The 27,956-nt window shown below is 35.9% G+C and overlaps 4 protein-coding genes and 1 pseudogene across 4 annotated transcripts; 3 read left to right on the top strand and 2 right to left on the bottom strand.

The window, feature by feature from the left end:
• The first annotated feature begins 10,691 nt into the window (after window positions 1-10,691).
• On the top strand, window positions 10,692-15,421 carry LOC106384586 (glucomannan 4-beta-mannosyltransferase 2-like). The gene is made up of 9 exons (XM_048749855.1): window positions 10,692-11,240; window positions 11,531-11,629; window positions 11,850-12,102; window positions 13,300-13,410; window positions 13,938-14,074; window positions 14,304-14,417; window positions 14,489-14,688; window positions 14,809-15,009; window positions 15,097-15,421. The coding sequence occupies exons 1-9, from the start codon at window positions 10,911-10,913 to the stop codon at window positions 15,254-15,256; spliced, it is 1,605 nt and encodes a 534-aa protein (XP_048605812.1). The 5' UTR covers window positions 10,692-10,910; the 3' UTR covers window positions 15,257-15,421.
• A 698-nt stretch (window positions 15,422-16,119) lies between these two features.
• LOC106416411 lies at window positions 16,120-18,559 on the top strand (annotated as a pseudogene).
• A 546-nt stretch (window positions 18,560-19,105) lies between these two features.
• LOC106416430 (FBD-associated F-box protein At5g22730-like) lies at window positions 19,106-20,924 on the top strand. Its single transcript, XM_013857309.3, has 3 exons — window positions 19,106-20,091; window positions 20,181-20,339; window positions 20,416-20,924. Exons 1-3 carry the CDS (start codon window positions 19,114-19,116, stop codon window positions 20,698-20,700), a joined length of 1,422 nt encoding a protein of 473 aa, XP_013712763.2. The 5' UTR covers window positions 19,106-19,113; the 3' UTR covers window positions 20,701-20,924.
• Window positions 20,925-21,158: 234 nt separating this feature from the next.
• LOC125583208 (histone deacetylase HDT2-like) lies at window positions 21,159-23,024 on the bottom strand. The gene is made up of 6 exons (XM_048749842.1): window positions 22,872-23,024; window positions 22,535-22,605; window positions 21,983-22,432; window positions 21,826-21,897; window positions 21,648-21,744; window positions 21,159-21,562 (listed from the first exon to the last, which is right to left on the bottom strand). The coding sequence occupies exons 1-6, from the start codon at window positions 22,882-22,884 to the stop codon at window positions 21,357-21,359; spliced, it is 909 nt and encodes a 302-aa protein (XP_048605799.1). The 5' UTR covers window positions 22,885-23,024; the 3' UTR covers window positions 21,159-21,356.
• A 1,945-nt stretch (window positions 23,025-24,969) lies between these two features.
• On the bottom strand, window positions 24,970-27,511 carry LOC111204766 (histone deacetylase HDT2-like). Its single transcript, XM_022700188.2, has 7 exons — window positions 27,364-27,511; window positions 27,068-27,138; window positions 26,734-26,983; window positions 26,213-26,289; window positions 25,840-25,932; window positions 25,315-25,739; window positions 24,970-25,211 (listed from the first exon to the last, which is right to left on the bottom strand). The coding sequence occupies exons 1-7, from the start codon at window positions 27,374-27,376 to the stop codon at window positions 25,208-25,210; spliced, it is 933 nt and encodes a 310-aa protein (XP_022555909.2). The 5' UTR covers window positions 27,377-27,511; the 3' UTR covers window positions 24,970-25,207.
• Window positions 27,512-27,956: the final 445 nt, after the last annotated feature.

The raw sequence follows: 27,956 nt of genomic DNA, 5'->3' as shown, positions 1-27,956 counted from the left end.
ACTCAATTCAAACACTTTGTAGGTATTATTATCGCAATTTTTTTATGACAGCCAACTTTGTAATTTACGACGTAGAACATGTCGTCAATTTATGTACTTGTAGTACCACTACACACATATTGCATCCCAAGCCATCTCCACTGAAAATTTCTCAAATGAAATCTTTCACTAAAAATAATATTCTTTTAATGAAAATGTTTTTCTAACGTTGAGTTATTATGATATTACAATTACAAAAAAGATTATAGACGATTCACAACCGACAATACAATTATACAACTTATCTTATGAGGATAAACATCTAACTATATCATTTTCCCGTCCTATGAAAATTCATACATGACCAGGTCTATTTGTACCATGTTGAAGATACTTTATAAAACTTTCTTCCTTAATTTGCATAATTATTTAATAATCGTTTTTTCCGAAAATTGAAACCAATATCTTATAAAAATCTACGTTTAACTGCATCATTTGAACTGTTATTCGGATGTATAAAAATTAATGAACCCTTAATTAAACCATTAGACCGAAAGGCTTCCACTAATGAAGATGTTTTTTAAAAGAGAAAGATCCTAATATGAATGTCCTAGCCTAACTATACTGCTAAAGTCTCGTCTTCTAGTGTTTAATTGTTAAGTTTCCTTTTTGTCAAAATAATTCAGCTTCCTCTATAACGATCTTTCATTTTTTATCCTCTATAACGATAATATGTATCTCAAGTTAGGTAACAACGTGTCTGAGTTTTGTGGCTCTTAAATAATTTATACATTTTATATATCAATAATAAAGAATCTCCACAGCTGTATTTACAGCGAGTAACTGAGTCATAACTCACATCACCCAACTAATCCAATATGTTTTGCATACTGTTCAGAGTCTATATAAGTATATAACATATTATATACATTATACATGTTATAGTTGAGAGAATGAGTGGTTATTATAATTCCGCATTGTAATTTGTAAACAAAATTTATTTGAGGCTAATCAAAATAATTTGTATCTCCTGTTTTAAAAAAAAAAATCAAAATATAAATGAATGGATAAATCATCTAGAAAAGAAGTGTAGATCATCACTAATCAATGCTTTGGATGGAGGAGGAAAAGGAAAGACGTATGATAAATTGGCTTAGAAATTCAAAGATATTCTATTGGAGTCGTAATAAAAACAAAACAAAAATTAAGTAAATCAACCAAAAAGCAAAAAGGGAATTAAGTCAATTCGATTTTGATTTTTCCACTACATACACTACAATTTCCGGATTTGTTGTATATGTAACACACTTTTTTTTTTGGAACACTACTTTTAATTAGAAAACTTAGACGACAAGGTTCAGAGGAGATGCTACAAAGGTTGCATCTACCAAGGCCTGCTTCGCAAGACCATCAGCAGCCTTGTTTTCAGAGCGTTGAATCCAAACAAAAGACACAAAATCAAAAGCTAAAATGAGATGTCGAATATCGGAGGTGATGCCGTAAATTTCAGCGATGGGAGAATCCTCATTTAGTGCCCGTACGAGTTGAAGCGAGTCAGAACTGCAGCGCACAGCCCGGATTCCCTTGGTGATGCAGCAGATTAAGGCTTCGCGCAATGCCAATCCTTCCGCAACCAGCGGGGAGCTAACGTAAAAGCAGTGAGACAAGAAAGGCATAGGCTGGTTCTCCGTCGTAATTATCCAACCCAAGCCTGCAAGATGTAAGTCCGATCGCCACGCAGCATCAGAATGGAGGCTGGTGAAAGATGATGGTCCATGGGGCGTGGGCTTTAGTCCGACAGGTCGATGTATTGGTGTTGTGGTTTGCTCCCGAAGCCATTCCTGAGCCGCTGCAATAGCTTTAGTGATCACCTCTTCCGGGGTTGTTTCTTTGTTGTTGAAAATGCGGTTGTTCCTGGCCAACCATAGAGACCATAGGATCCATGGTGCAAGGGGGCCAGTGGAGATTCCCACCGGTGGGAGACAGGTAGCCTTACAGAGCTGAAGCCAAACTGTAGACAAATCTAGCAACCCTCTAGAATCAATACAAGAGGAGAAGGGAGCCAGTCTCCATACTCTGTGTGCGAACTCGCAATGAAGGAGCAGGTGGTTGATAGATTCGTCTGTGTTGCAGCGTATGCAGGGCTGAGCCATGCTTATGTTTCTCGCGGCGAGAGCGTTTCCTACCGGTAAGGCGCCTTGGAAGATTTTCCATAAGAAAAGTTTAATCTTCGGGGATGTTTGCAGGTTCCAGATAGCGTTCTTCCAGTCCATGTCCACAGTCGTGGGAGGTGGTGTAGTCAGTTCACTGAGCTCCAAAGCCTTGTGATAGCCGGACTTTGTCGTGTATTCTCCAGAAGTAGTTCCTAGCCAGATAAGCTTGTCAGGTGCACCCGTTTTGCTTGGCTTTAGACTAAGGATTCTCTCTTCTTCATGCGGTAGCACCTGTTGAATAGCAGCTCTGTTCCAGTCTGTACTGGAGGGCATCATCAGGTGGTTGACTGTCCAATCGTTGAATTGCACTGGAGCAGGGCCCATGGGGCGGATTTGGGACGAGTGACTGAGCCAGGGGTCAGACCAGATATTGATACTTTCTCCATTGCCAACAGCCCAACCTGCATTACTCATAATAAGGTCTCTACCTATCAATATGCCTCTCCAACCATGCGATTCCGCGCCTCTATGGGTAGCTTTGAGGAAAGGGGTATCTGTGCAATATTTCCCGGTTAGGACTCTACTGAGAAGGCCTGCAGGGTTGTTATGAAGGCGCCAGCTCAATTTTGCTAGGTAGGCATCATTAAAACTCTCAAAGTCCCTGAAGCCTAAACCACCTTGCTGTTTGGATCTCGTCATTTTTGCCCATGAAACCCATGCCATTTTCCGGTTTCCACTTCTTCCATCCCACCAAAATCTAGTTACCGCAGATTGTATGCGTTTACAAAGAGAGCGAGGCAGCTTGAAGCACGTCATTGCGTGTGACGGGATGGAGGATAGGACACTCTTCAGCATGACCATCTTCCCCGCAGTTGAGAGGAACTTGTTAGACCAGCCACTTGCTTTGATCTTGATTCTGTCAACAATCGAAGTGAACATGTCTCTTTTTCTCCGACCAAAGTGCTCGGGAAGTCCGAGATACTTGCCAATGCCGCCTTCTTTTGGGATTTGTAGGCAGTCTTTGACCATCGTCTTGAGTGAGAGAGGAGCTTTACGCGAGAACGTGATGGAAGACTTGTTGGTGTTGATCGATTGGCCTGATGCACACTCATACTGGTGGAGGATCTCTTTTAAAGCTAGGGCGTTGGTCTTGTTTGCTTTGACAAAAAACATTGTGTCATCCGCGAATAGGAGATGGTTCACTTGGGGGCTACTTCATGCAACCCGAATGCCGGCCAGACGACCTGTTTCTTGGGCTCTGTTACATAGCCCCGAGAGCACTTCACTACACATGATAAATATGTAGGGTGAGAGAGGGTCTCCTTGACGGATGCCTCTAGTCGGGGTAACCTTTCCTCTAGGCGAGCCGTTAATGAGAAAGGCATATGTAACAGAAGAAACGCATTCTAGGATCCATGATATCCATCGAGAGTGGAATCCCAATCTCTCTAGGACTAAGCGAATGAACTCCCACTCGAGTCTATCGTAAGCTTTACTCATGTCCGTCTTAACCGCCATTGAGCATCTCTTTTCCGCCTTCGAGTTTTGAAGGAAGTAGAGAACTTCATGCGTGATCAGAACGTTGTCCGAGATTGCTCTGCCAGGGACGAAAGCGGACTGGTTTTCCGAGATGATGTGTGGAAGTAGCGGCTGAAGCCTTTTGGTGAGTATCTTGGAGATGATTTTGTAATAGACATTACATAAGGCTATTGGCCTGTAGTCGGCTACCGTCTTTGGACTTCGGATCTTTGGGATGAGGCGAATGAAAGTCTCATTGATGGTTGGCGGGAGCTTGCTTGTCACGAAAAACTCTTGGACCTCTTTCACAATGTCAGCTCCTATTGTGTCCCAATGGGTATGGAAAAACCCAGCTGAGAAACCATCCGGCCCTGGCGCTTTATCAGCATGAATAGAGAACACGGCTATTCTTATCTCCTCTGGTGTCGGCTTTAGGATCAGCCTTTCATTGTCGCTGTTGGTGATGATCGGTTGGAGGGCTCCATCTACGATTTGCTTAATATCCGCAGGCTCTCCTGATAAGGACGTGAAGAGGGTTCCGAAGTATTTCACTATAACCTGAGCAATCTCCCCTTCTTTGTAGACCGGAGTCCCGTCGCTGTCCTCAATGACTGTTAAGGCATTTGCCCTCTTCCGGTTTTTCGTTGCTGCATGGAAAAACCCCGAGTTACGATCGCCCAAGCGAAGCCATAAAACTCTGCTGCGCTGTCTCCAGTAAGCCTCCTCTGCCTTGTAGGCCTTCTTCAGTTCCTCCGTAATCTTGTGAATGAGCTGGGTGTCGTTCGTCGGGCTCGACTGTGCCTCCTCTAGTTCACGCCGTTTCGTGTCAATCTGCAACCGGCTGTTGGCTTGGTGTTCCTTGTTCCATCGGGATATAACACTGCGAATGATCTTAATACGCTCTGTTACTGCCATACCAGTTGCCTCTGTCCAAGCCGTGTTGATCAGTTGCGCGACCTCGTCAATGTCCTTGAGCCGACGGTCATATCGAAAAAGACCAGGTCGTTTCTTCTTTCCTGGCTCAACCACTGAGATAAGAGGTTTGTGGTCAGACCCCTCATAAGCAAGGTAGACACTTCTTGCTGTTGGGAATCTTTCTACCCAGCTGGTATTTGCTGCAGCTCGATCCAGGCGACAGCGGACAAAATGGTCTCCACGCTGACCTCGCCATGAGAGAAAATCACCGGAATGGGGTAGGTCGAAGAGGTCTCCTTCAGCAAAAAACAATCTCATGTCAGTGAAAGATCCTTCTGGTCTTTGAGGTCCTCCATCTTTTTTATTTTGGCTCAGAAGGTCATTAAAATCACCGGTGATAAACCAAGGCGAGTCCCGTAATTCTGATAGATTAACCAAATGGTTCCCGTAATTCTGATAGATTAACCAAACGATTCACAACCGACAATACAATTATACAACTTATCTTATGAGGATAAACATCTAACTATATCATTTTCCCGTCCTATGAAAATTCATACATGACCAGGTCTATTTGTACCATGTTGAAGATACCTTGTAAAACTTTCTTCCTTAATTTGCATAATTATTTAATAATCGTTTTTTCCGAAAATTGAAACCAATATCTTATAAAAATCTACGTTTAACTGCATCATTTGAGCTGTTATTCGGGTGTATAAAAATTAATGAACCCTTAATTAAACCATTAGACCAAAAGGCTTCCACTAATGAAGATGTTTTTTAAAAGAGAAAGATCCTAATATGAATGTCCTAGCCTAACTATACTGCTAAAGTCTCGTCTTCTAGTGTTTAATTGTTAAGTTTCCTTTTTGTCAAAATAATTCAGCTTCCTCTATAACGATCTTTCATTTTTTATCCTCTATAACGATAATATGTATCTCAAGTTAGGTAACAACGTGTCTGAGTTTTGTGGCTCTTAAATAATTTATACATTTTATATATCAATAATAAAGAATCTCCACAGCTGTATTTACAGCGAGTAACTGAGTCATAACTCACATCACCCAACTAATCCAATATGTTTTGCATACTGTTCAGAGTCTATATAAGTATATAACATATTATATACATTATACATGTTATAGTTGAGAGAATGAGTGGTTATTATAATTCCGCATTGTAATTTGTAAACAAAATTTATTTGAGGCTAATCAAAATAATTTGTATCTCCTGTTTTAAAAAAAAAAATCAAAATATAAATGAATGGATAAATCATCTAGAAAATAAGTGTAGATCATCACTAATCAATGCCTTGGATGGAGGAGGAAAAGGAAAGACGTATGATAAATTGGCTTAGAAATTCAAAGATATTCTATTGGAGTCGTAATAAAAACAAAACAAAAATTAAGTAAATCAACCAAAAAGCAAAAAGGGAATTAAGTCAATTCGATTTTGATTTTTCCACTACATACACTACAATTTCCGGATTTGTTGTATATGTAACGCACAATGTAAAAAAAAACAAAACAAAAATTAAGTAAATCAACCAAAAAGCAAAAAGGGAATTAAGTCATTTCGATTTTGATTTTTCCACTACATACACTACAATTTCCGGATTTCTTGTATATGTAACGCACAATTTAAACTCTGCTCAATTTTATATATATAAGAAAATATTGTAACTGAATGTTCATATTATATTAATACTGAGAGAAAAAAATTGGGTTTCTATATTATATAGAAATTGGGAAATTTGAATTCAAACCGGGAAAAAAAAATTCAGAAGAAACTCTTAACGCACCACACATCTATATGTCAACACGATGATTTGTCTTTATACGTTGGCATTACGCTTATTTGTCAAAGAAACCTTAATTTTATGAAGTATGGACATGAATATAAGATAATGTTCACAGACATTTGTCCTTAGATTGAGGAGCCTTCGGACCTAAAGTAAAATTAATCTGCATTGTTTAGACTCTGGGTTTGCATGATTTAATGGGGGTGGTTTGCAATTTCCAACGCTAAACATTATTGCAGAAAAGTAAACCAAACTAAAATTTACCATATCGAATACTTTCTATTTGGGGCATCTCAACTTATTAATTACTTAAGTAGTAACTTTTAGAGCCTGACAAATAGTACGTAAATAGTGATGATCCACATGCGTAAAGCAGGGGATATGTTTTCAGTTAGTTATCTAGCTCATTGTCGGAAAACAAACAATACTCCTTTGAAGGAGTATATGTTTTTCGGTATCGATTTTATTTATAAAGTTCAGTCCAAAGTTTCAGCTCGCTATAAAGGCTATCTGGAACCTTTGAAGGAATGTCCTCATAACAAGTTCCATCACATGCAGAGGCGGATCTACATGCACAGGAGGGGGGTCAGCTGACCCCACTAAAATATTGAAAACTGAACTTGTTACACTACTTACGTAAAGAACAAATGGTCTAGTGGTGTTCAATTCTCAAGTTTTGACCCCCCTCACGAGAGTTCAATTCTCAATTCTGCATCCATGAACTTTTTTTTTTACTTTTCAGTTAATTATTTTGGGCCTAAAAACCTGATTTTGAAGTGAAACATGGGTCAAACAAAGTTTTTTTATTTGTTTTACAAACTTCACCCGCTTTCCATTGTTTTCTTTCTTTTGTTTTAACAAAAACATTTGACCTTTTTTATTTGTTTTGCCGTACTTTTGTTTCAAAACTCTATACAACAACAGAATTTTTTAACATTATATTCTTTTGTTTTATTGAATATAATTTCCTTAAAAATTAAAACAACTGACAAAAGTTTATATAAAAGATATTTGAAATAATATTTAAATAAAATTAATTTAAATTAAATTAATTAATTATGACCTCCGTAAAATTAATTTCTGGCTCCGCCACTGATCACATGGACGGCGTACTATGAATAATCTATACGGTTTTTAAAACGTATAACTCAATCTACACTAAGTAGAGTATCTCAGTAAACTGACAAATATCAAGAAACAAACTAGTCCTCGTCATCCCTCAAACACGTTGTATCACGCACAACTAATACACCGTATGGAAGACTTTACAGCTTAGACCTTATAGACAAACATGCTTCTGTTTTATGCATTAGCTAGGCCTATGTACAAGCTGAAAGCACACACCATTCGGTGTTACTAACCACACACCAACCGAGTATGCCATCTAATCCGGATCCTTGACTCAAAATCTAAAACTCGGAAAGTATGATTCTATAAATACTTTATGTGCATACAAAAGATACCAAAATTTAAGCAAACCATTCAAATATCGGAAAATCATTAGTAAACTCTCAACTATATATATATGTAGAGTTTTTAAGCAGGTTTAACTTAATCATATTATCTTAGACCTCTCTTTAACATCAGTGACTATATATAATCTATATAACATATCAACAGTCAACAATGATTCAAAGGTTTAGTTTTTTTTTCGAAATTACTTGTAATCTAATTTCTTGTTACTGAATTAATAATTATTGTAATTATTTATATGCTGCTGAGTTTTTGATTACAATTTTTTTAACAGATAAACCAGTATTTATAAAAGCGATTAAAAACAAATATTTTGAGTTTTAACATTCTTTATCCCGGAATCATTTTAATATAAATGAAAGACAATAAAGATCCAATGTACAATAATCTTTGATTAAACCACAATAAACTTTATTCTGAACATGGCCTACCAAATCTTAAAAATCCAATGACATGTTTTTTTATAATTGGTTTCAAATTAATTATTCAACAACATTGTACTATGTTTGAATGATTCTGTTAACATATATTAATAAATGATAATATCACAATACTGTAAAGAATATTTACAGGCCCGTCTGATATTGTGCCTCTTTTAATTTAGTACAAGGTGAAAATCCATTTTTTAATGTCTATGAAGAAAAATTAACTATATACAATAACTATCACCAAAAGATATGTTACCCTATGTTCATAGTGAATGTTTAAAATATATGACCATCTATAGATGATGCTTACCTAATTGTCAGAATACTTGTAATATGACATAATATTTTGTTTAAATCACTAGCAAAATCACAAGTCATTTATTTAGGATTTCTCCTTCACATTATTTTTTACAAAGATATGACCAACATATTAACAAAATCACTTTTCGAGATTGTCCCATTTTTAACGCATTGCATTTTTAGTGTCCATCTCTATTGCATTGACCGTTTAAAATTTAAAAAAGTATGTTAGTGGTATATACTTTCAACTTTACTTTATAAACCTGCTAAATTCTTTTTTTTTATAAACTTTATCGGCTAATCCGATCAGCTTCACTTCAGAAAGAACACATTTAGTGCTACATATTGGACTGGCTAATACACTGTATGATCCGAGTTTGGAAGCCGAAACTCAGACTGGTCAAGTGATGATAATTTAATTCATAAAAAAAGTCGAACCTATAAATGATGTGGATACACATCAAACCCCAAAAAATTACCACCACTGCTAAATTCTAAACAATACTACAAATTTGTGTGTTTCATATAAATATTTAAGTTACAAATGTGATAATGATATCATTCCATTAGTGGACACCCGTGGAAACGTAACTCATCAATTTATGATTTATATTTCAAAAATTTACAGCATTTATATATATATATATCAGTTATATCCATTAAAAATATGATTTATTTGAGAAAATGAAATTACAAGTATTTACAAAAAAAAAAAAGATTACGAGAGAATAAATTGAATAAGCCCAGTAAAAAAAGGACTTAAGTGAATTAATAAGGGTTGACTATAAAAAAGGTTGAGTACACGCGAAAAAGAAGTAGCAAGTTCTTAAAAGTTGGTAGTAAATTATTAAAAGTTTTTGAAAAAAAATGTAAAAGAGCTGCCAAAAACCCAAACTTCCATAAATGGTAAAAAAGTTACAACTTCATCAAACCGATAATCATTGTTAAGAAAAATATTTACGAAAAAAATCATTAGAAATCAATCTGTCCACTATCTCCATCCGCAGGCACAAAAAAATCAGAAACAAGAAAACTAATCCTCTGTTCTTGTTTTACCAGAGAACTTCTTCTTTTTTTTGGACAATTTTTTACCAGAGAACTTTTAACTGAAACTAGATCTCGATCCGTGCAACCGCGCAGATTTTTGTTTTCATTTATTTTTATATAAACATTGTGTTTTCAATTCTAAATTGGTATATATTATAATATATATGTGTCTATTAATTTTTAAAACATAATAAATTTACGGTATATTTTTTCATTGAATAGATTATTTCAAACTTTCACATGTATTTATATCTTCTTCTATATATATATATATATTCAGATTATTATTTTGCTATTAAAATCGTAGCTATATATATAAAGATTAGTAAAATATTGTTTTATTGTCATATTCAAAGATATTGTAACATTTCACAAATTTAGAAAGTTTTTAAAAAATTAAACTTTTCGCTTCATAGATTTATATTATCGAGTAAATAATTAAACTTTTAGTTTTTGTTTAATTTTTAAAATAAACTATATAATTTAAAATTTGTTTTCATTGGTTTAAGGTAGTAAAGATTAATCAATGTTAGATAATATGATTTTTATTATTTTAAAAAAAATCTTTATGATTTTAAAAGTTAACATCGACAAATATTTAAATAATTAACATATGAAAGTATAGTATTATAATATTAAATTATATTTATTTAATTTATACTATCTATAAATCTAATGAATCATCTATTGTTTAAATCTAATTATTGATCTAAATTTGTTTAAATCTAATTATTGATGAATCATCTATTGTTTAAATCTAGTTATTGATAGCCCAATAAAAAAATTTGGTAGACCCAAAATATAAATGATAAAATTAGAGATTAATGTAGCATGAATTTCTAGGAATATGTCTATTAATTCTATTTTTTTTTAAAATCACATATGAATCAAGATTATAACTTCTGTTTTAATATATAAGATATATCGTCAAGGCCCAACACTTGTGTTTAGTTATTTTCACATTTACTACTGTCTGTAATAAATTCCTAAAAACAATTTAAAAAGAGGAAAATTATCTTACAAAAAGAAGGAAATAAAATGAATAAAATTTCACCATTTATATTCCTGGTTTATCCTTCTCTTTCTTTACTCCCATAACCTCAATCTCCTCTTGCTCTCTCTTCCCTACATTTTCTCTCTCACTAGAACTGCAGAGAGAAAGAAAAGGCTCCATTTTTCAATCCAATCTCCCCTCTCTCCTAAAACCCATTACTCTAAACAGACCAAAAACCTCATTGTACCAATCTAGAGAGAGAAAGCCGCCATTGTTTCACTGTAAAGAGAGAGAGAAGGAAAATGGACGGTGTTTCACCAAAGTTTGTGTTGCCTGAGACATTCGACGGTGTAAAGATGGAGATCACAGGCCAGCTAGGCATGATCTGGGAGCTTGTCAAGGCACCAGTGATTGTCCCTCTGCTTCAGCTAGCGGTTTACATCTGTCTGCTAATGTCTATCATGCTGTTGTGTGAGAGGGTTTACATGGGAATCGTCATCGTCCTCGTCAAGCTCTTCTGGAAAAAACCTGAGAAACGCTACAAGTTCGAGCCCATTCACGATGATGAAGAGCTTGGAAGCTCCAACTTCCCGGTGGTCCTCGTCCAAATCCCCATGTTCAACGAACGAGAGGTCTCTTTCGTCTCTCAACTCTCTCTCTGTTCATTGCTCTGTTTTTTCCTCTGTTTCTCATAAAAAAAAAATATTCTTACATTAACCCCAAAGTTATAAGATTTACATAAAATTAGCCTCAGATTTTACGGAAAATTACTTTTCCCCACGTATTCATCATATTATCTTTCTTGTTCTAGTGATATTTTGGTTTTTCTGTATAAACCAATAGTATAGGGCTTAATCGTAGTAAATGGCTAAATTATAGGGACTAAAAGTGAAAAACGTTCCCCGTGATTTTTGCCGTTCAGGTTTACAAGCTATCAATAGGAGCGGCGAGTGGACTCTCATGGCCGTCCGATCGTCTCGTGATCCAAGTGCTTGATGACTCAACAGATCCTACTGTTAAGGTATTAGTATATTTACTTAGTCCATTTTCAGAAAATATAGGTTTACAAGCTACTTAGTCCACCTAAAAGATTTTATTTCCTAAATAAAAATGTGTAATATCAGGACTAATATTTTTTTTCGCAGTGGGTAAGAAATAACAAAAAATTAACTAACAAAATTTGGAACATTAATAGATTTTTCACTTAATGTGTGATTTAATTACATATTTAAAATGTGCAGCAAATGGTGGAGACGGAGTGCCAAAGATGGGCAAGTAAAGGAATCAATATAACGTATCAAATCAGAGAGAATAGAGTTGGGTACAAGGCCGGTGCGTTAAAGGAAGGACTCAAACGCAGTTATGTCAAACATTGCGAGTATGTTGTCATCTTCGACGCTGATTTTCAGCCTGAACCTGATTTTCTTCGCCGTAGCATTCCATTTCTCGTCCACAATCCCAACATTGCACTCGTCCAGGCCCGATGGAGATTCGGTAATAATTAACATATGTTCATCTAATCTATATATGATCATTAATATAGATTGATCTTCATTTAAGGTTTTTGACATATCGGTTGAGTATCACCCTTCATTGCCCATCTATATAAGACTGGTAGCTAGTTATAAATTTATAACAGCGAAATGATCAAATTGACATTTGATAATGTTGTCAAGTGTCAGGGTCAAAACTCAAAAGAGTACTGAACTGGTTGTCTTTGTTTATGTGTTGATGAAAATTTTAATGTTGGTTTCGATCATTAAATGAAAGCTCGTGGTTTTGGTTATCTAGCTACATTACTGGTGTCGGTGGTATGTGGATTTTCCACCTTTTTTATTCTTACATGCTTTTTCTTTTGTTTTATCAAAAATCTTTTTTGGCTTTTTGATTGCCTAAGTAGGGTTAGTTCTGTTTGTGTCGGCGGAGTAGCTACATAGTGTATGGATTCTTTAAGTAAAGCCAATAGCTGCATAGTGCTTAGGTTAGAGTGATGTACACCTTGTGGCTTAGGTCGGACTAGTTGCGCGATTCCAGGTCAACGAATATCAACATAAATGCTAAATATAGCCTCACTTGTTTACGTCATGCATGTCATGTGTTCCTTATCTGCTCCGAAATTCTTGTTCCGTCGGTCAGTAAAATCGAATCAACTCGACCCGGTTTTGTGAGTAGGATCGGGTTCTAAAGGCGAGTGGTAACTGGTCGTCTTTAGAAAGTGTCGGGTCTCTGATATCTTCCACGTTCTTTTTCGCCTTTCTTTAAATGTTCAAGTGTAGGACCCATTCTTTGTCTGTAATAATAGTGTTAACATACATTTAGAGTATCGAGTCTACTGTGTACATGCATTTGTCTAGCGGACACTTGTTAGATTATTCTTATTTTCTTGACTAACCACTTGTTAGATTTTTTTTTTGAGAAAACACTTGTTAGATTATTTTACGATAGACTTTCTTATTTTGTCTTTTTTCTTGAAGCATGCGTCCAACTTAGTGAAATTAATAATGAAAAAGCTAGATGATGAATATGATTGATTATGAAAGCTAAAAACAAAAGAGAAGGACGATTATTCCTGATACTGCCAAATTTGAGAAATTGTCTTATCAGAAAATAATAGAGATTTATTTATTTTGCAATGTTTTAACCTTGGGGATATTAAGACTAATGAATTGATCTTATTCTGAACTTTTGCAGTAAATTCTGATGAATGCTTATTGACAAGGATGCAAGAAATGTCGCTGGACTACCATTTCACTGTTGAGCAAGAAGTCGGTTCATCAACACATGCTTTCTTCGGCTTTAACGGTAAAAATAATAATAGTTTTTGTATGATTACTAAAATCATTATTTAATTATCATAACGGAAAAAAATTACAAGTACATACTAGAGCTAGATATTACTGATATTGATTGAGTTTAATGTGATAGAGCACTGTATGTAGACCCAAACCTCCTTTTTAATGTATGATAGTGTACAACTGTTACTGTAAAACTGATGCAAAATAAATTATAAGGAATCACATTTATTAGTAAATAATCAATAATAGATTGTGAGAGGGGTAGGACTCTGACACCTGAAGCAAGTAGATGTACTTATATATAATAGTTCATCCCTTCTATAATAAGTAAGATTTGCAAGCTTGGAATTAGATTTCATGTGTTCAATTAATTAAGTTGGGTAAGGGGACACATTCATTACATTGTGACTTGTACCGGAAGCAAATGAAGACGGAACTTAAATTTTCTGGACATACAGATTTGTGTCTTTTATTTTTTGTTATTTGTCATAAGTACTTTTTGACTAAAACTAATTAGTTATAAATGTTTTATAGGAACCGCCGGAATATGGAGAATAGCAGCGATAAATGAAGCCGGCGGGTGGAAAGATAGGACCACCGTGGAAGATATGGACCTGGCCGTCCGAGCAAGTCTCCGTGGCTGGAAATTTCTCTACCTCGGTGACCTACAGGTTTTAATTTACTTAGTTTCTGATTATTTCCACAAACTAAAATCAACTAGTTAGAATAATTTAAAAACAGTACAAAAAGTAGTTGGTGCACTAGATACTTCTCTCATTAAACTCATGACAGTTTATTCACAAGTTTGTTATGATCACTATCCCTTTTTGAACTAAAGATGTTTTGTTAGTATAGTGAAAACATTGTCATATATTTTCATTTTTTATTTTTTTTTATTAGGTGAAAAGTGAGCTTCCAAGTACTTTTAGAGCCTTCCGTTTCCAGCAACATAGATGGTCTTGTGGACCTGCAAATCTGTTTAGGAAAATGGTTATGGAGATCATCAGAAACAAGGTAATTAAAAAATTAACTGTTTTGTTCTGATAAACTCGTTCTTTAACCTAACTGTCACTGACCTGGTGCAGAAAGTTAGATTCTGGAAGAAAGTGTATGTGATCTACAGCTTCTTCTTTGTGAGGAAAGTCATTGCACATTGGGTCACATTTTGTTTCTACTGCGTTGTTCTTCCTCTCACCATTCTTGTCCCTGAAGTTAAAGTTCCAATTTGGGGTTCCGTTTACATCCCTTCCATCATCACTGTCCTCAACTCTGTCGGTACTCCCAGGTGAATTGTGTTTCTTGTACCTTACGTCACTATCTAGGGTTCTTTGCTTGATTAGGTTACTTGTATGTCAAGTAGCTACCTTTCTTCCTTAAACTGAGTCTTTCTTTTTCTTTCAAAAAGGTCGATTCATCTGCTGTTCTATTGGATTCTATTTGAGAATGTGATGTCCCTGCACCGGACAAAGGCCACTCTCATTGGTCTGTTTGAGGCAGGTAGAGCTAACGAATGGGTCGTGACTGCTAAGCTTGGAAGCGGTCAAGGCGCTAAAGGGAATACAAAAGGGCTTAAAAAGTTCCCTAGAATCTTCAAATTGCCTGATCGGTATGTCTACTTGTTAAACTTAAATGTCTTAATAGAAAACTATATATATAGACACTTGATGATTATGCATGATTTAATGTGCCACAGATTGAATACATTGGAGCTAGGATTCGCGGCGTTCTTGTTCGTGTGTGGATGCTATGACTATGCGCATGGGAAGAACAATTACTTCATCTACTTGTTTCTTCAGACAATGTCCTTTTTCATCAGTGGGCTTGGGTGGATCGGGACTTATGTCCCCAGTTAGTATTTATAGACGTATGGTAGGAAAAAAAAGGAAGCGACTTTTATGAAAAAGAAGAAGGAAAGAGGCTCGAAGGGTTCTTTTGATTTAATTTTATTTTCTGCCTTTTTGTTATCAATATTTTACCTTTTGTGATTCAGTAATTGTGGGTTTTCAAATTTTTTACTTTTTCTGTGGGTTTTTTTCTTACTTTTTTTTTAAAGTGTTTCTCGATTTTATTTTCTTATGATTTAAATTTTAAGATTCCATTTGAGTTTTTGTCCAAAAAAAAAAGATTCTATTTGAGTTATTCGATTGGTGTAGGGGTAAGTAGTCATCATTTGTGACTATGATTTCATTTCCGCCAACACATAGATAAAATTTGTTAATTTTGTCAAGTGTTTTCTACAAACTATCACAAGTTACAAAAAGAGCATTTTCTACAAATACACATTAATTAGAAATAAGAAAAGTTGCTTATACTAAATAACTTTTAGCTATTTTGTTTTGGTTATAATCCATTGTGCTATTCAATTTCGAAATTGTTTCTCGTAAGTTCAAAATATGCAGCAACCTAACCAAAAGATCGGTCGCATAAACATCCAACAAAGGTTTACTATGACAAATATATATATATATATATATATGTTAAATTTGGAGCTAAATCTAAACTCAGTCGATTTCGAATTTGAATTCTTAAAAAAAAAAAACTAAGTAGTCGTTTGGTTAGTCAGATGAAATGAAACACTGGTCTCATTTAAAAAACCTTTCCCTTGTGAATTATTTGGGGTTTGGTAAAAAATAGGCCCCATATAAAACATTTGAGCCCGGCCCATCGAAAATCCCACCATTAACCTGAGACTCAAGCTGCCGGCGATCTACACGCCTTCGTATCTTCCCAAATTCAAAACCCTAAAACCACCACTCAGGTGATTTCATGCATACTTAGGTTTCAAAGCTCATCTTTGTAAAAACTTTTCCGGTTCAATTTTCTTCAACCGGATCTTATGGAGGAAAAAAGCTTTTCCAAGATACAACAACGAATGTACGACGAGTACCGTGCACGCTACTTAAGAGCTAGAGAGGATACGATAAGCAAACTGCCCGATCCTTTGTTATGTCAGATCCTGTCCCACCTCCCGACAAAGGATGCTTTCAGTACTAGTGTTCTGTCCCATAGGTGGAAAACCGTTTTGTCTTTCGGTTCCTAATTTGGATTTGGACTCTTCCGAGTTCCCAGACTACGATACCTTTGTTACCTTCATAGACGAGCTCTTAGCTTTCTCTAGAGAAGAGAACTCACTCTTGTACAAGGTCAAGCTAAGCCTTCGGAAAGAAGATGAGAACGATCAGTACTGCGTCACACGGTGGATAGATTCTGTGGCTAACCCTAAACTCAACCATCTTGACGTTGAGTGTGTTCTTGTGAACCGTAAGTTTCTAGAGGTGGTCCCACAAAGCCTTTATATACAATGTGACACGCTGGTTTACCTAAGACTCCATCGTGTCTCCTTCGGTGAGTTAAAGTCTGTGTCCTTGCCTTGTCTCAAGACCATGCGTTTAGAACACAATGTCTACGCTAGCGATGCGAGTCTTGAGATACTCATCTCGTCTCCCCCTGCTCTCGAGGATTTGAGCGTTGTTAGAATGGTTCCGGATAACGTGAAGGTTCTGCGTGTGAGGTCTCAGACATTAACAAGCTTGCATGTCGACTATTTGTATGGTGAAGGTGATGGCTTCGTTGATGTGTTTGAGAGAGAAGGCACGGGGGTTTTCATTGATGCACCTAGACTCAAGTACTTGAAGTTCGAAGATGATCTGTCAGACGTTAAAGTCATTACCAATTCAGTGTCCTTGGAGAAAGTCAATGTTGCTTTTGTCTTTGGTGAGAATGATTTTGCCCATGTTATCGACTTGCCAAAGCGCAATATGGTCAGTAATTTTTTTAACAGCATTTCAGGAGTTAAGGAAATGAAGATCTCTTTGTATACTATGGAGGTATGCAATTTCATATTACATATATAGATTTTTTTGGATGAAGCTATTTTCTCACTTTTTGTTTCTTTTTTTTTTTGTTGAGCAGTTTCTTGACTATAACTGGGTATGGGAGTCATACGACCCACTGCCTCAGTTTTGCAACGTTTCCACCTTAAAAGTGACGTTTTCTGTGTTGAATCTGGATATGATGATGCCAACCCTTCTTGAGAGCTTTCCGAATCTTAAATCACTCGTCTTAAAGCTGGTGATTAACTAACTCTTTTGCACAACCCTTCAGAGGAACGTGTTATATTATATTCCTTTTTTCTGATAATATGTTGTGTTTAATTTGGTTTTGTAGGATGATCCTTCGAGCGAGAAAGCAGCGAATGTAAGACTCTCATCTGTACCTCCGTGTTTGCTGTCATGACTAGAGTTTGTGAAGATAAAGCGTTTCAACGGAGGGTCCGTTGACATGGAAGTAGCTAGGTACTTTTTAGAGAAGTCACAAGTTCTCAAGAAACTTGTTCTGGATTTTAAATGTTCAGCATTTGAACAAGGGTTTTACATGTTGAGGGATCTCATTGCGTTGCCCAGGAGATCTAGCTCGTGTCAAATTCTACTTTGTTGATGGCTAGAAAGGTGTATATATGATCATTGATCAGACGGATAGTGGCATTTCATGTTGGTTTGTTAGACTAAATTTGGATTTTGATTTATCTTTTTTGGTTGGATTCTATTGTGATGTCTTTGTGTGTGGATGATGATTGAGAATTCTATAACTATAAGGCTAATTTTGGTTTTCTCTTAAGCCATTTCTGCATGCTCTTGAGCTTAAGGGACATAAACTATGAATGGTACAAATTTGAAGGTAATATGCATATGTGATATGTCAGTCATGTCAATGTAGTAAATGAACAATTGCATGTCTCTTTGGATGAAAAGATATTTATCTAAAAATGAACATTAAAGAATAAACCCTGAAGGTAAATGAACAATTTCATATCAATGTAGTAATGAACAATTCAAAAGTGAACCTTAACCATATATCTAAAAGATAAATCCTAAAGTATAAAAACCTTAAACTCTAAATCTAAACCCAAATTCATATGATAAACACTAAATCCAAATGATAAAACACTAAACCCTAAACTATAAACCCAAAGATTAAATCTTCTCGAAAATATATATTTTAACCTCAAACCCAAAAGATAAACAATAAACCATAAACCCAAAGCATAAACATTCAAACCTAAACACAAAGATAAATCCTACTACACAGAGGGTTAACACTGTATCCAAGGAAAAACTTTAAACACCAAATTGTAAAATCTAATATCCTAGAGTAATGTAAATCTTAAATAATAAATTACGATAATCTTAGATACAAGAAATAATATCCACCTTCATGATTTAGAGAATTTTTGAATGAAAATGACAAAAAAAAACTTTCAAAAATGTTGGTGGTGAATAATGGAGTGATGTTGAATGATTGTGGAGTAAATTTTTTATTTTGTGTAGATTCAGCGTGTAAATGAAGAAGAATGATATGAAAATATTAGAAAATAAGATGAATATATAGAGAGAGAAAGTAAAATAATAATTTTAGGCCTTATACTGTTAATCGTGTATATACGTTATATTTAATACGTTAAGTTGTAATTTGTTTTCTTTTTAATTAGAATAAAAAAATAGAAAATACAAAACATTTTGAGGCCGGCCCTTCGAAAATCACACCTCCATAAACCTGAGAACTGAAGCGGCCGGCGACTGCACCTTCCCATCTTCTGAAGTTCAAAACCCTAAACAAGTCAGGTAATTTCAACATCACACCATTTCTTGATTCTGTATGCATACTTAGATTTCAAGGTTTTATCTCTGTTCAGTTTTCTCGACCGGATCTTATGGAGGAACGCTTTTCGAAACAACAACGAATGTACGACGAAAGTTACATAAGGGCTAGAGAGGACACGATAAGCAACCTGCCCGATTCTTTGTTATGTCAGATACTGTCCTACCTCCCGACAAAGGATACTGTCGGAACTAGTGTTTTGTCTCATAGGTGGAAAAGCGTTTGGCTTTTGGTTCCTAACTTGGATTTGTCCTCTTCCGAGTTCCGACACTACGATACCTTTGTTAGCTTCATAGACAAGCTCCTAGCTTTCTCTAGAGAAGAGAACTCACTCTTGTACAAGGTCAAACTCAGCCTTCAGAAAGAAGATGGGAACGATCAGTCTTGCGTCACACGGTGGATAGATTCTGTAGCTAACCCTAAACTCGACCATCTTGACGTCGAGTGTACTCTTGCGAACCGTAAGTTTCTAGAAGTAATCCCACAAAGCCTTTACGTATGTGACACGTTGGTGTACCTAAGACTCCATCGTGTCTCCTTGGGGGAGTTAGAGTCAGTCTCTTTGCCTTGTCTCAAGACCATGCGTTTAGAACACAACGTCTACGCCAGCGACGCGAGTCTTGAGTTACTCATCTCGTCTCCCCCTGCTCTCGAGGACTTGAGCGTTGTTAGAATGGTTCCGGATAACGTGAAGGTTCTGCGCGTGAGGTCTCAGTCGTTAACGAGCTTTCACGTAGACTATTTGCTTGGTGAAGGCGATGACTATGTTGATGCTTTGGAGAGAGGAAAAGACTCAGGGGTTTTGATCGATGCGCCTAGGCTCAAGTACTTGAAGTTCGATGATGATCTATCTGACTTTAAAATCATTACCACCAATACAGTGTCCTTGGAGAAAGTCAATGTCGCTTTTGTCTTTGGTGAGCATGATTTTATCGATCTAGTCGACTTGACAAAGCGAAACATGGTCAGTGGTTTCTTTAAAAGCATTTCAGGAGTTAAGGAGATGAAGATCTCTTCGTATACTATGGAGGTAATGTAATGTATATACATACATATTATTGGTCTTTTGGATGTAGCTAGTGTTTGTTCTTTACTTTCTTTTTTGTTTTTGTTTTTTAGTTTCTTGATTTTAACAGGCAAGACGAGTTATACGACCCGTTGCCTCAGTTTTGCAACGTTTCCACTTTAAAAGTGGCGTTTTACGTGTCGAATCTGGATATGATGTTGCCAACCCTTCTTGAGAGCTTCCCAAATCTAAAATCACTCGTCTTAAAGCTGGTGATTAACTAACTAACTATTTGCACAACCCTCACTATTTAAGGTAGGTTTTGATATGTTGTTTTTTGTTTAATAGGATTATTATGATCCTTCGAGGGAGGAGGAAGCAGCTGATGTGAGACTCTCATCTGTAGTAGTACCTCAGTGTTTGCTGTCATCACTAGAGTCTGTGAAGATAAAGCGTTTCAACAGAGGGCCTGTTTACATGGAGGTAGCTAGGTACTTTCTAGAGAACTCACAAGTTTTAAAGAAACTTGTTCTGGAGTTTAGATGTTTGGTGGTAGAAGATGGGTTTAACATGTTGAGGGAGCTCATTGCGTTGCCCAGGAGATCTAGCTCGTGTCAAGTCCTACTTTGTTAGACGGCTAGAAAGGTGTATGCTCAGACGGAGGATAGTAGCATTTGATTTTGGTTTTCTAGACTGAATATGGATTTTGAATTCTATTGTGATGCCTTTGTGTGTGGATGATGATTGAGAATCTATATAACTATAAGGCTGATTTTTTGTCTTCTCTTAATGCTCTTGAGAAGGGACATAACTATGATTGGAACAAATTTGAACGTTTATGCATATGTATCTTTGGATGAGACGTCATGCTTGGACAAAGGTCAAATTAAGTATTCATAAGAGATGAGAATGATCAGGTTTGAGTGTGTGGTCATGTGAATCGTGAGTGCAGTGGTTATGTGTGCTCGCAGTCATTGAAGAGACTCGTAGTTGTTCTCAGTGGTAACGAGTATTGAACTCTTTGAGATTAAGGAGATGCTGCGTGTCTTGTGAAGAGTTGTTCAACAATGACGAGCCAAACCATGATGATAGATTTGCAATCCCAGTTTTCATTCTCAAAATACTGAATTCTTCATAAGGTTAAAAGTTGCAATAACATAAAATAGCACTTCCCACAAGGAGAATAAAATCTTAGGATAAACATAAGAATAAAACCGATCTCTTTCATCTCAGCTCACAAAGCATCTACTAAAAAAAAACCAAAACATCTCATTGCTGCCCCACTTGACTTAGGCTCTGCCCTTTCCTCCTTTTCCCTTGTTGCCCTTGTTGTTAGAACCAAATTGCTTGCCAGAGTTGTTGAATGGCTTCTTGTTACCACCAGATCCGGATGATTGACCTCCAGATTTGGGGCTCTGGTTAGCATTCATAGGACTTTTTCCACCCTTTTTAGCTGGGTGTGGTGTTGCTGTGTGCCCTCCTTTCTTCTTCTCCTCTGCAACAAATACACACATTCAGTTTCTCTACTTCCAATACAATGACTAATGTAAGCATCTAGTGATTAGTTCACAATCATTCACCTGATTTCTGAGGGGTAGCTGCTACTGCAGGTTTGGCCTTCTTAGCAGAGACAGGAGTTGCAGATTCAATCGGCCTCTTCTTGTTGCTTGGCTCAGGCTAACAACAATTAAACACAAGGTGAGGAAAATGAATCCGCAAGTAAACAGAACATATGCTAAACAAGCAAATGTATATTACCTTCTTAGGGGTATCCTCTTCCTCCTCAGAATCATCCTCCTCGTCCTCAGAATCATCCTCATCAACATCCATCTACACAAACCACCAGCATAGAAAACATTAGTCACACTATATATAATATCAGAGTAGCAAAACAAGTCATCAAACAAACACTCACTCCTTTCTCAGAGTCAGAACCATCATCTTCAGAGTCATCCTCCTCGTCAGACTCATCATCATCCTCATCCGATTCAGGCTTCACTTCAGCAGGCTTAGCAGCAGCCGCCGCCTTAGCCTTTGGCTTTGAGTCAACAGTAACAACACTGGAAGCAGGTGCTGCTCCGTTGGTTGTAGTGACAGTTGAAGTAGCAGGAACCTCAACTTCCTCCTCTTCTTCCTCTGAATCAGAAGGGAAATCCTCCTCTTCGTCGATGTTGGGAGACTTGTAGCCGATGAAGTGGACGCTTCCTTTGGAGGAGTGGGAGAGCTCAAACTCCTTCTCAAAGACCAGATCAAAGCTGATCTGGGGGATGGTGTCTTGAACAAGGGTTCCAATCACAAGCTTCTTCCCATCAACGGTCACGTACAAGAGAGCAGCTTCACCCTTCTTCCCTTTATCAAGAGATGCCTACACATATATTTTAAACAAATAAAATTTTAAAAAACTGTCTAAAAAATTTCATGAAAGTTTCAGAACCTCTCTGTTCATGTGTGGTATTTAGAAGCAAACCTGTGAAAGGTGGATGAGACAGTCTTCATCAGGTTTCACTTTAAGTGGCTTCCCTGCCTTAACCTCAACTCCTGTTCACATATCCATTAATACAATCAACATGAGTCAGTTTCAGACATCAACGAATACTTGTTACTAAGTAAACGTCTAAACAAACTCAAGTAAGCATGTAATAAACAGAACATAAACTTCAATAGGACAATCTCATAGCAGAATAAACTAGACATTAACAAAGCTAAACGCAGAACACATGTTTCATTCAACCAAACATAGACTCAGCTAAAAGACCAATACAAAGCATGAATTATTAGAAGCCTAGGTAATAACTAAATCTTACCCCAGAATTCCATTTCGTTGATGAAGGAGGAAGAGAGAGATTCGAGAGAGGGAGGCGAAGGAGTTTTAGGGCTGCGAGAGAATGTTGTAGCAGAAGGAGAGGTTTAGGGGCAATTTATAAGAGAGAGAGGTTTTACAAGGGTCTCTTTTTAGGGTTTTTGCCGAGTCTCTGCGGCGCCGTTTTAGGTCGGTCAAGCGTAACGCTCGAATAGTTCGAATATTGCGTAATAAATATTAAAATCATGCTTTTGGAGAAATTTTAGATCATTATTCAATTGGCAAAAATAAAACTTATTAAAATAAAAATGTAATTTCCAAAATATAAAAATTTAATAATGATCCAAAATCTAAAAATATATTTATATATATATTTGTTGTTATCTGAAAATATATTTTAATAAAAAGATTAAAATTTATAATACGTAAATTTTTTTAATGAAAACATAAATAGTAACTTAATTTATACTTCTTCCGTTTTAGTTTAATTGTCGTTGTAGAATAAAATTTACGTTTTCAAATAAATGTTGTTTTATGATTTTAATGCAAATTTATTAAGAAAATTCTCTTTTTTATTTTTTATTGATCATAATATGGTTAATTGTATGGGTAATTATGTTTTTATTTTGAAAAGTGTACAAAATTAAATGTTTAATCTATGTGAATAAACCTTAAATGACAACTAAATTAAAACGGAGGAAATAGTTTTTAAATTAATAATACATGTATTAATAAGTAATTTTAAAATGTACTTTTGCATTATCTTAGTTATTACAAGAAAAAAAAATAGAAGTACTCTTAAGTTTTATTTTTAAATAGTTGTGATAAATGTTTTCATTAGAAAATAAAAAAAATACAAAAAGACCTGTCCACAGCCAAAAACAGTAGAAGATACTCAAAGACAAAGCATGAGTCTCTGCTAACGAACTAAAACACTTTGACTGAACCTGAAGCGACAAAACATCGTCCATTTCACCAACAAGTGTATTCCAGTGCCAAAGTTGATCTTGTTCCCGGAGAAGCTGAGGTCTGAGCTGCTATCAGGGGAAGAACTTGTGGCATTGGAAGACAGAAGAAGAAGTGATCGGATAGAGACAATAACTGACTGGGATCTTGTGTTTTTATAGCTTATCTGGATACAACCCAGGTTTGTTATATATTTCATCTTTGTTACTCGACATCAGAGTAAAAAGGATTGAATCTGATGCCTCATTTGCTCCCTTTTGATGATGCATGGGATTAGTTTTGGTGGTTCTGCTCGGTGTTGCTTCCATGCTAGAAAGGATCTCTCTAGTCTTTATTGTACCGGTAAATGAACATACAAGAGAAGAAACATCATCATCATCATCATCTTTGGACTCATCTTCCTGTTTCTTCTCTTCGGGAGTGACAACTGTCTCTTCTCTATAAACCGGGACAACCACATCTTCAGTCAAACCCATTTCAGTTTTCTTTTCCTCTGCTTGCTCTTTCTTCTTTAGTTCTTCATCCATATCCTCAATAGCTTCCTCTAAGCAAATCTCAGCCTCTACTATCTCAAGCTCCTTCTGTATACCATCTCCTTTCTTTCCTCATTTGCTTTCTTTTTATCCACTGTCCATTTCTATAATCAGTCAAGCATTGGCTTCACCGCTTTCTCTATTCCAAGTACGAATCTTTTGACCGGGTGTGCCGTTTTCACCAGGGAACATAACTATCACCGAACAAGCACATCTTCAGCAATATAAACACTTTTCCCCTAAGCCAAGTCTTCCTTTATCATACCTTTAGCTCAATAAAAAAAACAAAAAGAGAAAAAACAAAAAGAGATATGAAGCTACTGTCTTCTTCACTCTGGTCCTCATGTTGCTGCTGTGATTCGGGTAGTCGTCGTTGTTTGCCATGAGATGGTGAAGAGCGTTAAGCAGATAAGCGTGAAAGGCTGAGAATTTTGTGTTTTATGTTCAAATTATTTTTCTCAGATAATTAATAAATTCTCCCCCTAGTAGTTTTTCCATTATTTTAAAAAGGTTTCTTGTACAATGCCCTAGAGATTGGCCATTTTGATTTTGGTTGAATTTTCTATCTCCAAAAAAACTGTTTTTTTTAATGTAATAGGTGACTAAAAAATTGGAAGACACCATATGTGATTGGACTTGGGTTGTGATTTTGGTTGAACACGTGAAATATATGTACATAAATTAGTCAATAAAAATAAGTTTGATGATTGACCAAAAAAAAAAAAAAAAAAAAAATAAGTTTGATGTAGCTGGTAGATAAACAAAAAGTAGCACCACAAAACGACCAATATTAGCTGCGGTTCGTCTGTCAGGGATGCTAAAAGGAAGTAGACGGTGAATCTCAACTGCAACATCAAAATAAAAAATCGATGAATTAATGACAAGTTACTTTGTTAACAAGGAACAAGAGTCATATCAAAGAGCAAAATCTGTGTCCGTGGGAACTACCTATAAACAGAACGACGGTGTTTAATCGAGGAGGGGAAGTAAATATGGTCTAGAAACACTGGACAGCGTTCACAACCATGAAAGTCAGTAAAGCCATAGTATTCGTCTCTATGACTAGCCATCGTCACCTCAAGCTCCTTTCCTCCCATGTAACTTCCATTTAGTTCCAACGCCTTCTCATTGCCTTCACCCTTTCTCAGATCAATGAAAGCGAACCCTAAGGGAATGCGGTTTTTACACTCAAAGGGAACATAAACCCTAGTGATCTCTCCACAAGAACCGAAAAAGTTACTCAATGCATTCTTGATTTCAGCCCTTGGTCGCAGATTTTCAAATCCTTTAACGAAAATGGTTTGCTCATTGTTTCCCGTCGCTTCTTCACACCCGAAACAGCAAGAATCTTCGTTCTTTGGGGTTTCTTTCTCCTACAGATAAAAAACACATCAGCTTATATAAACTGTGTTAAGCTTTCTCAGCCTATAAAATAACCACAACCAAACACTAGTGAACAAACTTAAATGAAACCTCTGGTAGATCGGCTTTTGTCAATAGAATCTGTTGCAGCGTTTTCACAGCTTCAGACAGCTCTTTGATAGATTTATTCATCTCTTTGATTTCCTGCCATTGGATAATAAAAGTAATAAGCAAATCAAACTCATTGGTTATTTGTCAAAAGAATGAAACATCACAACAAAAGTCACAAAGAGCGTCGATGCAAATTAAAAGGATAATTATGAAAGTTACCAAGGCAAAAGTAAAAACAAAGGTACAGCTAAAGCTCAATAAACCTCACAAATTAAGTGAATTTGAACTGCTTGTAGCTGACTTAGTAGGCCGTTTTCATTTTAATAAACAAGTATTTAGAGGAAAGCAAGAACAAGGTCCCACATAATCTAACCTCAGAATTCTCCTTCTGTATCTTCTGCTTCTTCTGATTTGTTTTGCTCTCAGAACAAGGTTGCAACACGCTCTTACCTAACATAGAGTCAGAAAAATGTCAAAAACAACATAGCATTCAAAATCATTCTATATATATATATATATATATATATATATATATATATATATATATATATATATAAAATTTCTTGAAACAAATAAAAATGTGAACGATACTTCTGAAAAGCTACGAAATTAGTTTATAGAAATGTTAATTTCAGAATGATAAGCCATAACCATTTTAACCTCCATAAAAGGTTCGAAACTACTATTGCGATAGGATTCTATCATGGTATTAACCATATTAACCTTTTTGACCAAAGAAACATTATGCTTGGCAATTGTTACAAGTTCTATTAAATAAACCATATGTACCCCCTCATCATTCTGATTGTTTGTCATAATATAGTCATCATTTAATGCTCTAATGACTCGTGATTATCAAGAACAAGAACGACAAAGTACGAATTTATTTTTCACCTGTATTGAAGGAGACAGGCGTTTTGGAAGATTCATTAGCCCTCTTCTTCTTCTTGCGCTGGTGGCCAATGAAATGGACATATCCTCTGTCCAGGGTGTGGGAGAGCTCGAATTCTCTGTCGAAGAGGAGATGATCAAAGTTGATGTGAGGGAAGCTATCTTGAGAGAGTGTTCCAAGGAGGAGTTTCTTGTCATCAACGGTGGCATACAAGAGGCCAAATACTCCCTTTTTCGCTTTACCAAGGGAAGCCTATAAACATATAGAGGAATGGCAAAATTGAAGAGACTTGTACAAACTTTAGAATCCGGTAACAAAAAGTAATTAAAATTTAACCTGAGAGATGTGGATGAGACAGTTTTCACCAGGCTTTACTTTGAGAGTCTTGCCGGCCTTGACTTTAGCTCCTGGTTATTACATTCCGACAAAGAAAATCAACATCAATCAACGCAGACAAACAGCTTTGACTTAAAACGAGCATCAAACATGGAAACTAAATAGCTTAGACATATCTATACAGATTGTATCCTTCATACAGACAAAAAAAAGTAGCAGAGGAACACCAAATATATGAGACAGAGATGAAAATTGATACGAGCAGAGATAAGATCTAGAGAGAATTTTGTCTTTACCCCAAAACTCCATTGTTGGAGTACGAGAGGACGAGAGATTTGAGAGATTAACAAAAAAAAAGAGTTTAGGGCTTCTGCGGTTCTGCCAACTGGGAAAGAGGAAGAAGAGAGTTCGGATTTTGGCTAGCGCATATGGCGCCGTTTTATATTTCTTGTTAAATGGAAATTTGCGTTTTGGAAATCTCAGAATTTAATTTACACACTCTGAATTTGGCAAAATAGAGCAGTTAAACTATTGATTCTCATAATCTTCATCATTAGAACTTTTAGAAGCAGCAATAAAATTCTGATTTCAATATTTTTGTTAGACAAATACAATACAACAAATGTTCTTTTTTTTCTATCACCCAAATAAACTTTCATTACTATTTTAAACGATTGCAGTGATAGTAGCAACATCATACAACCCACCATGTGCAATCCAAAATATTAAATCCAAAACATAAATTTCAAAAGAGTATAAAGATAGAGACATAAATTTAGACATGTTTCATAAAAATTTATGCAAGATATCAAAATTACCACTTGTAAAATTGTTTTAGTTGTTCAATTGTCTTTTTTTTTAAATTATTTTTTACAAGAATACTGGCTTA

This window comes from Brassica napus, chromosome A2, assembly GCF_020379485.1.
Source record: "Brassica napus cultivar Da-Ae chromosome A2, Da-Ae, whole genome shotgun sequence".
NCBI lineage: Eukaryota > Viridiplantae > Streptophyta > Magnoliopsida > Brassicales > Brassicaceae > Brassica > Brassica napus.
Note: the sequence above shows the minus strand (reverse complement) of the source record. Positions and strands in the feature narration are given on the sequence as shown.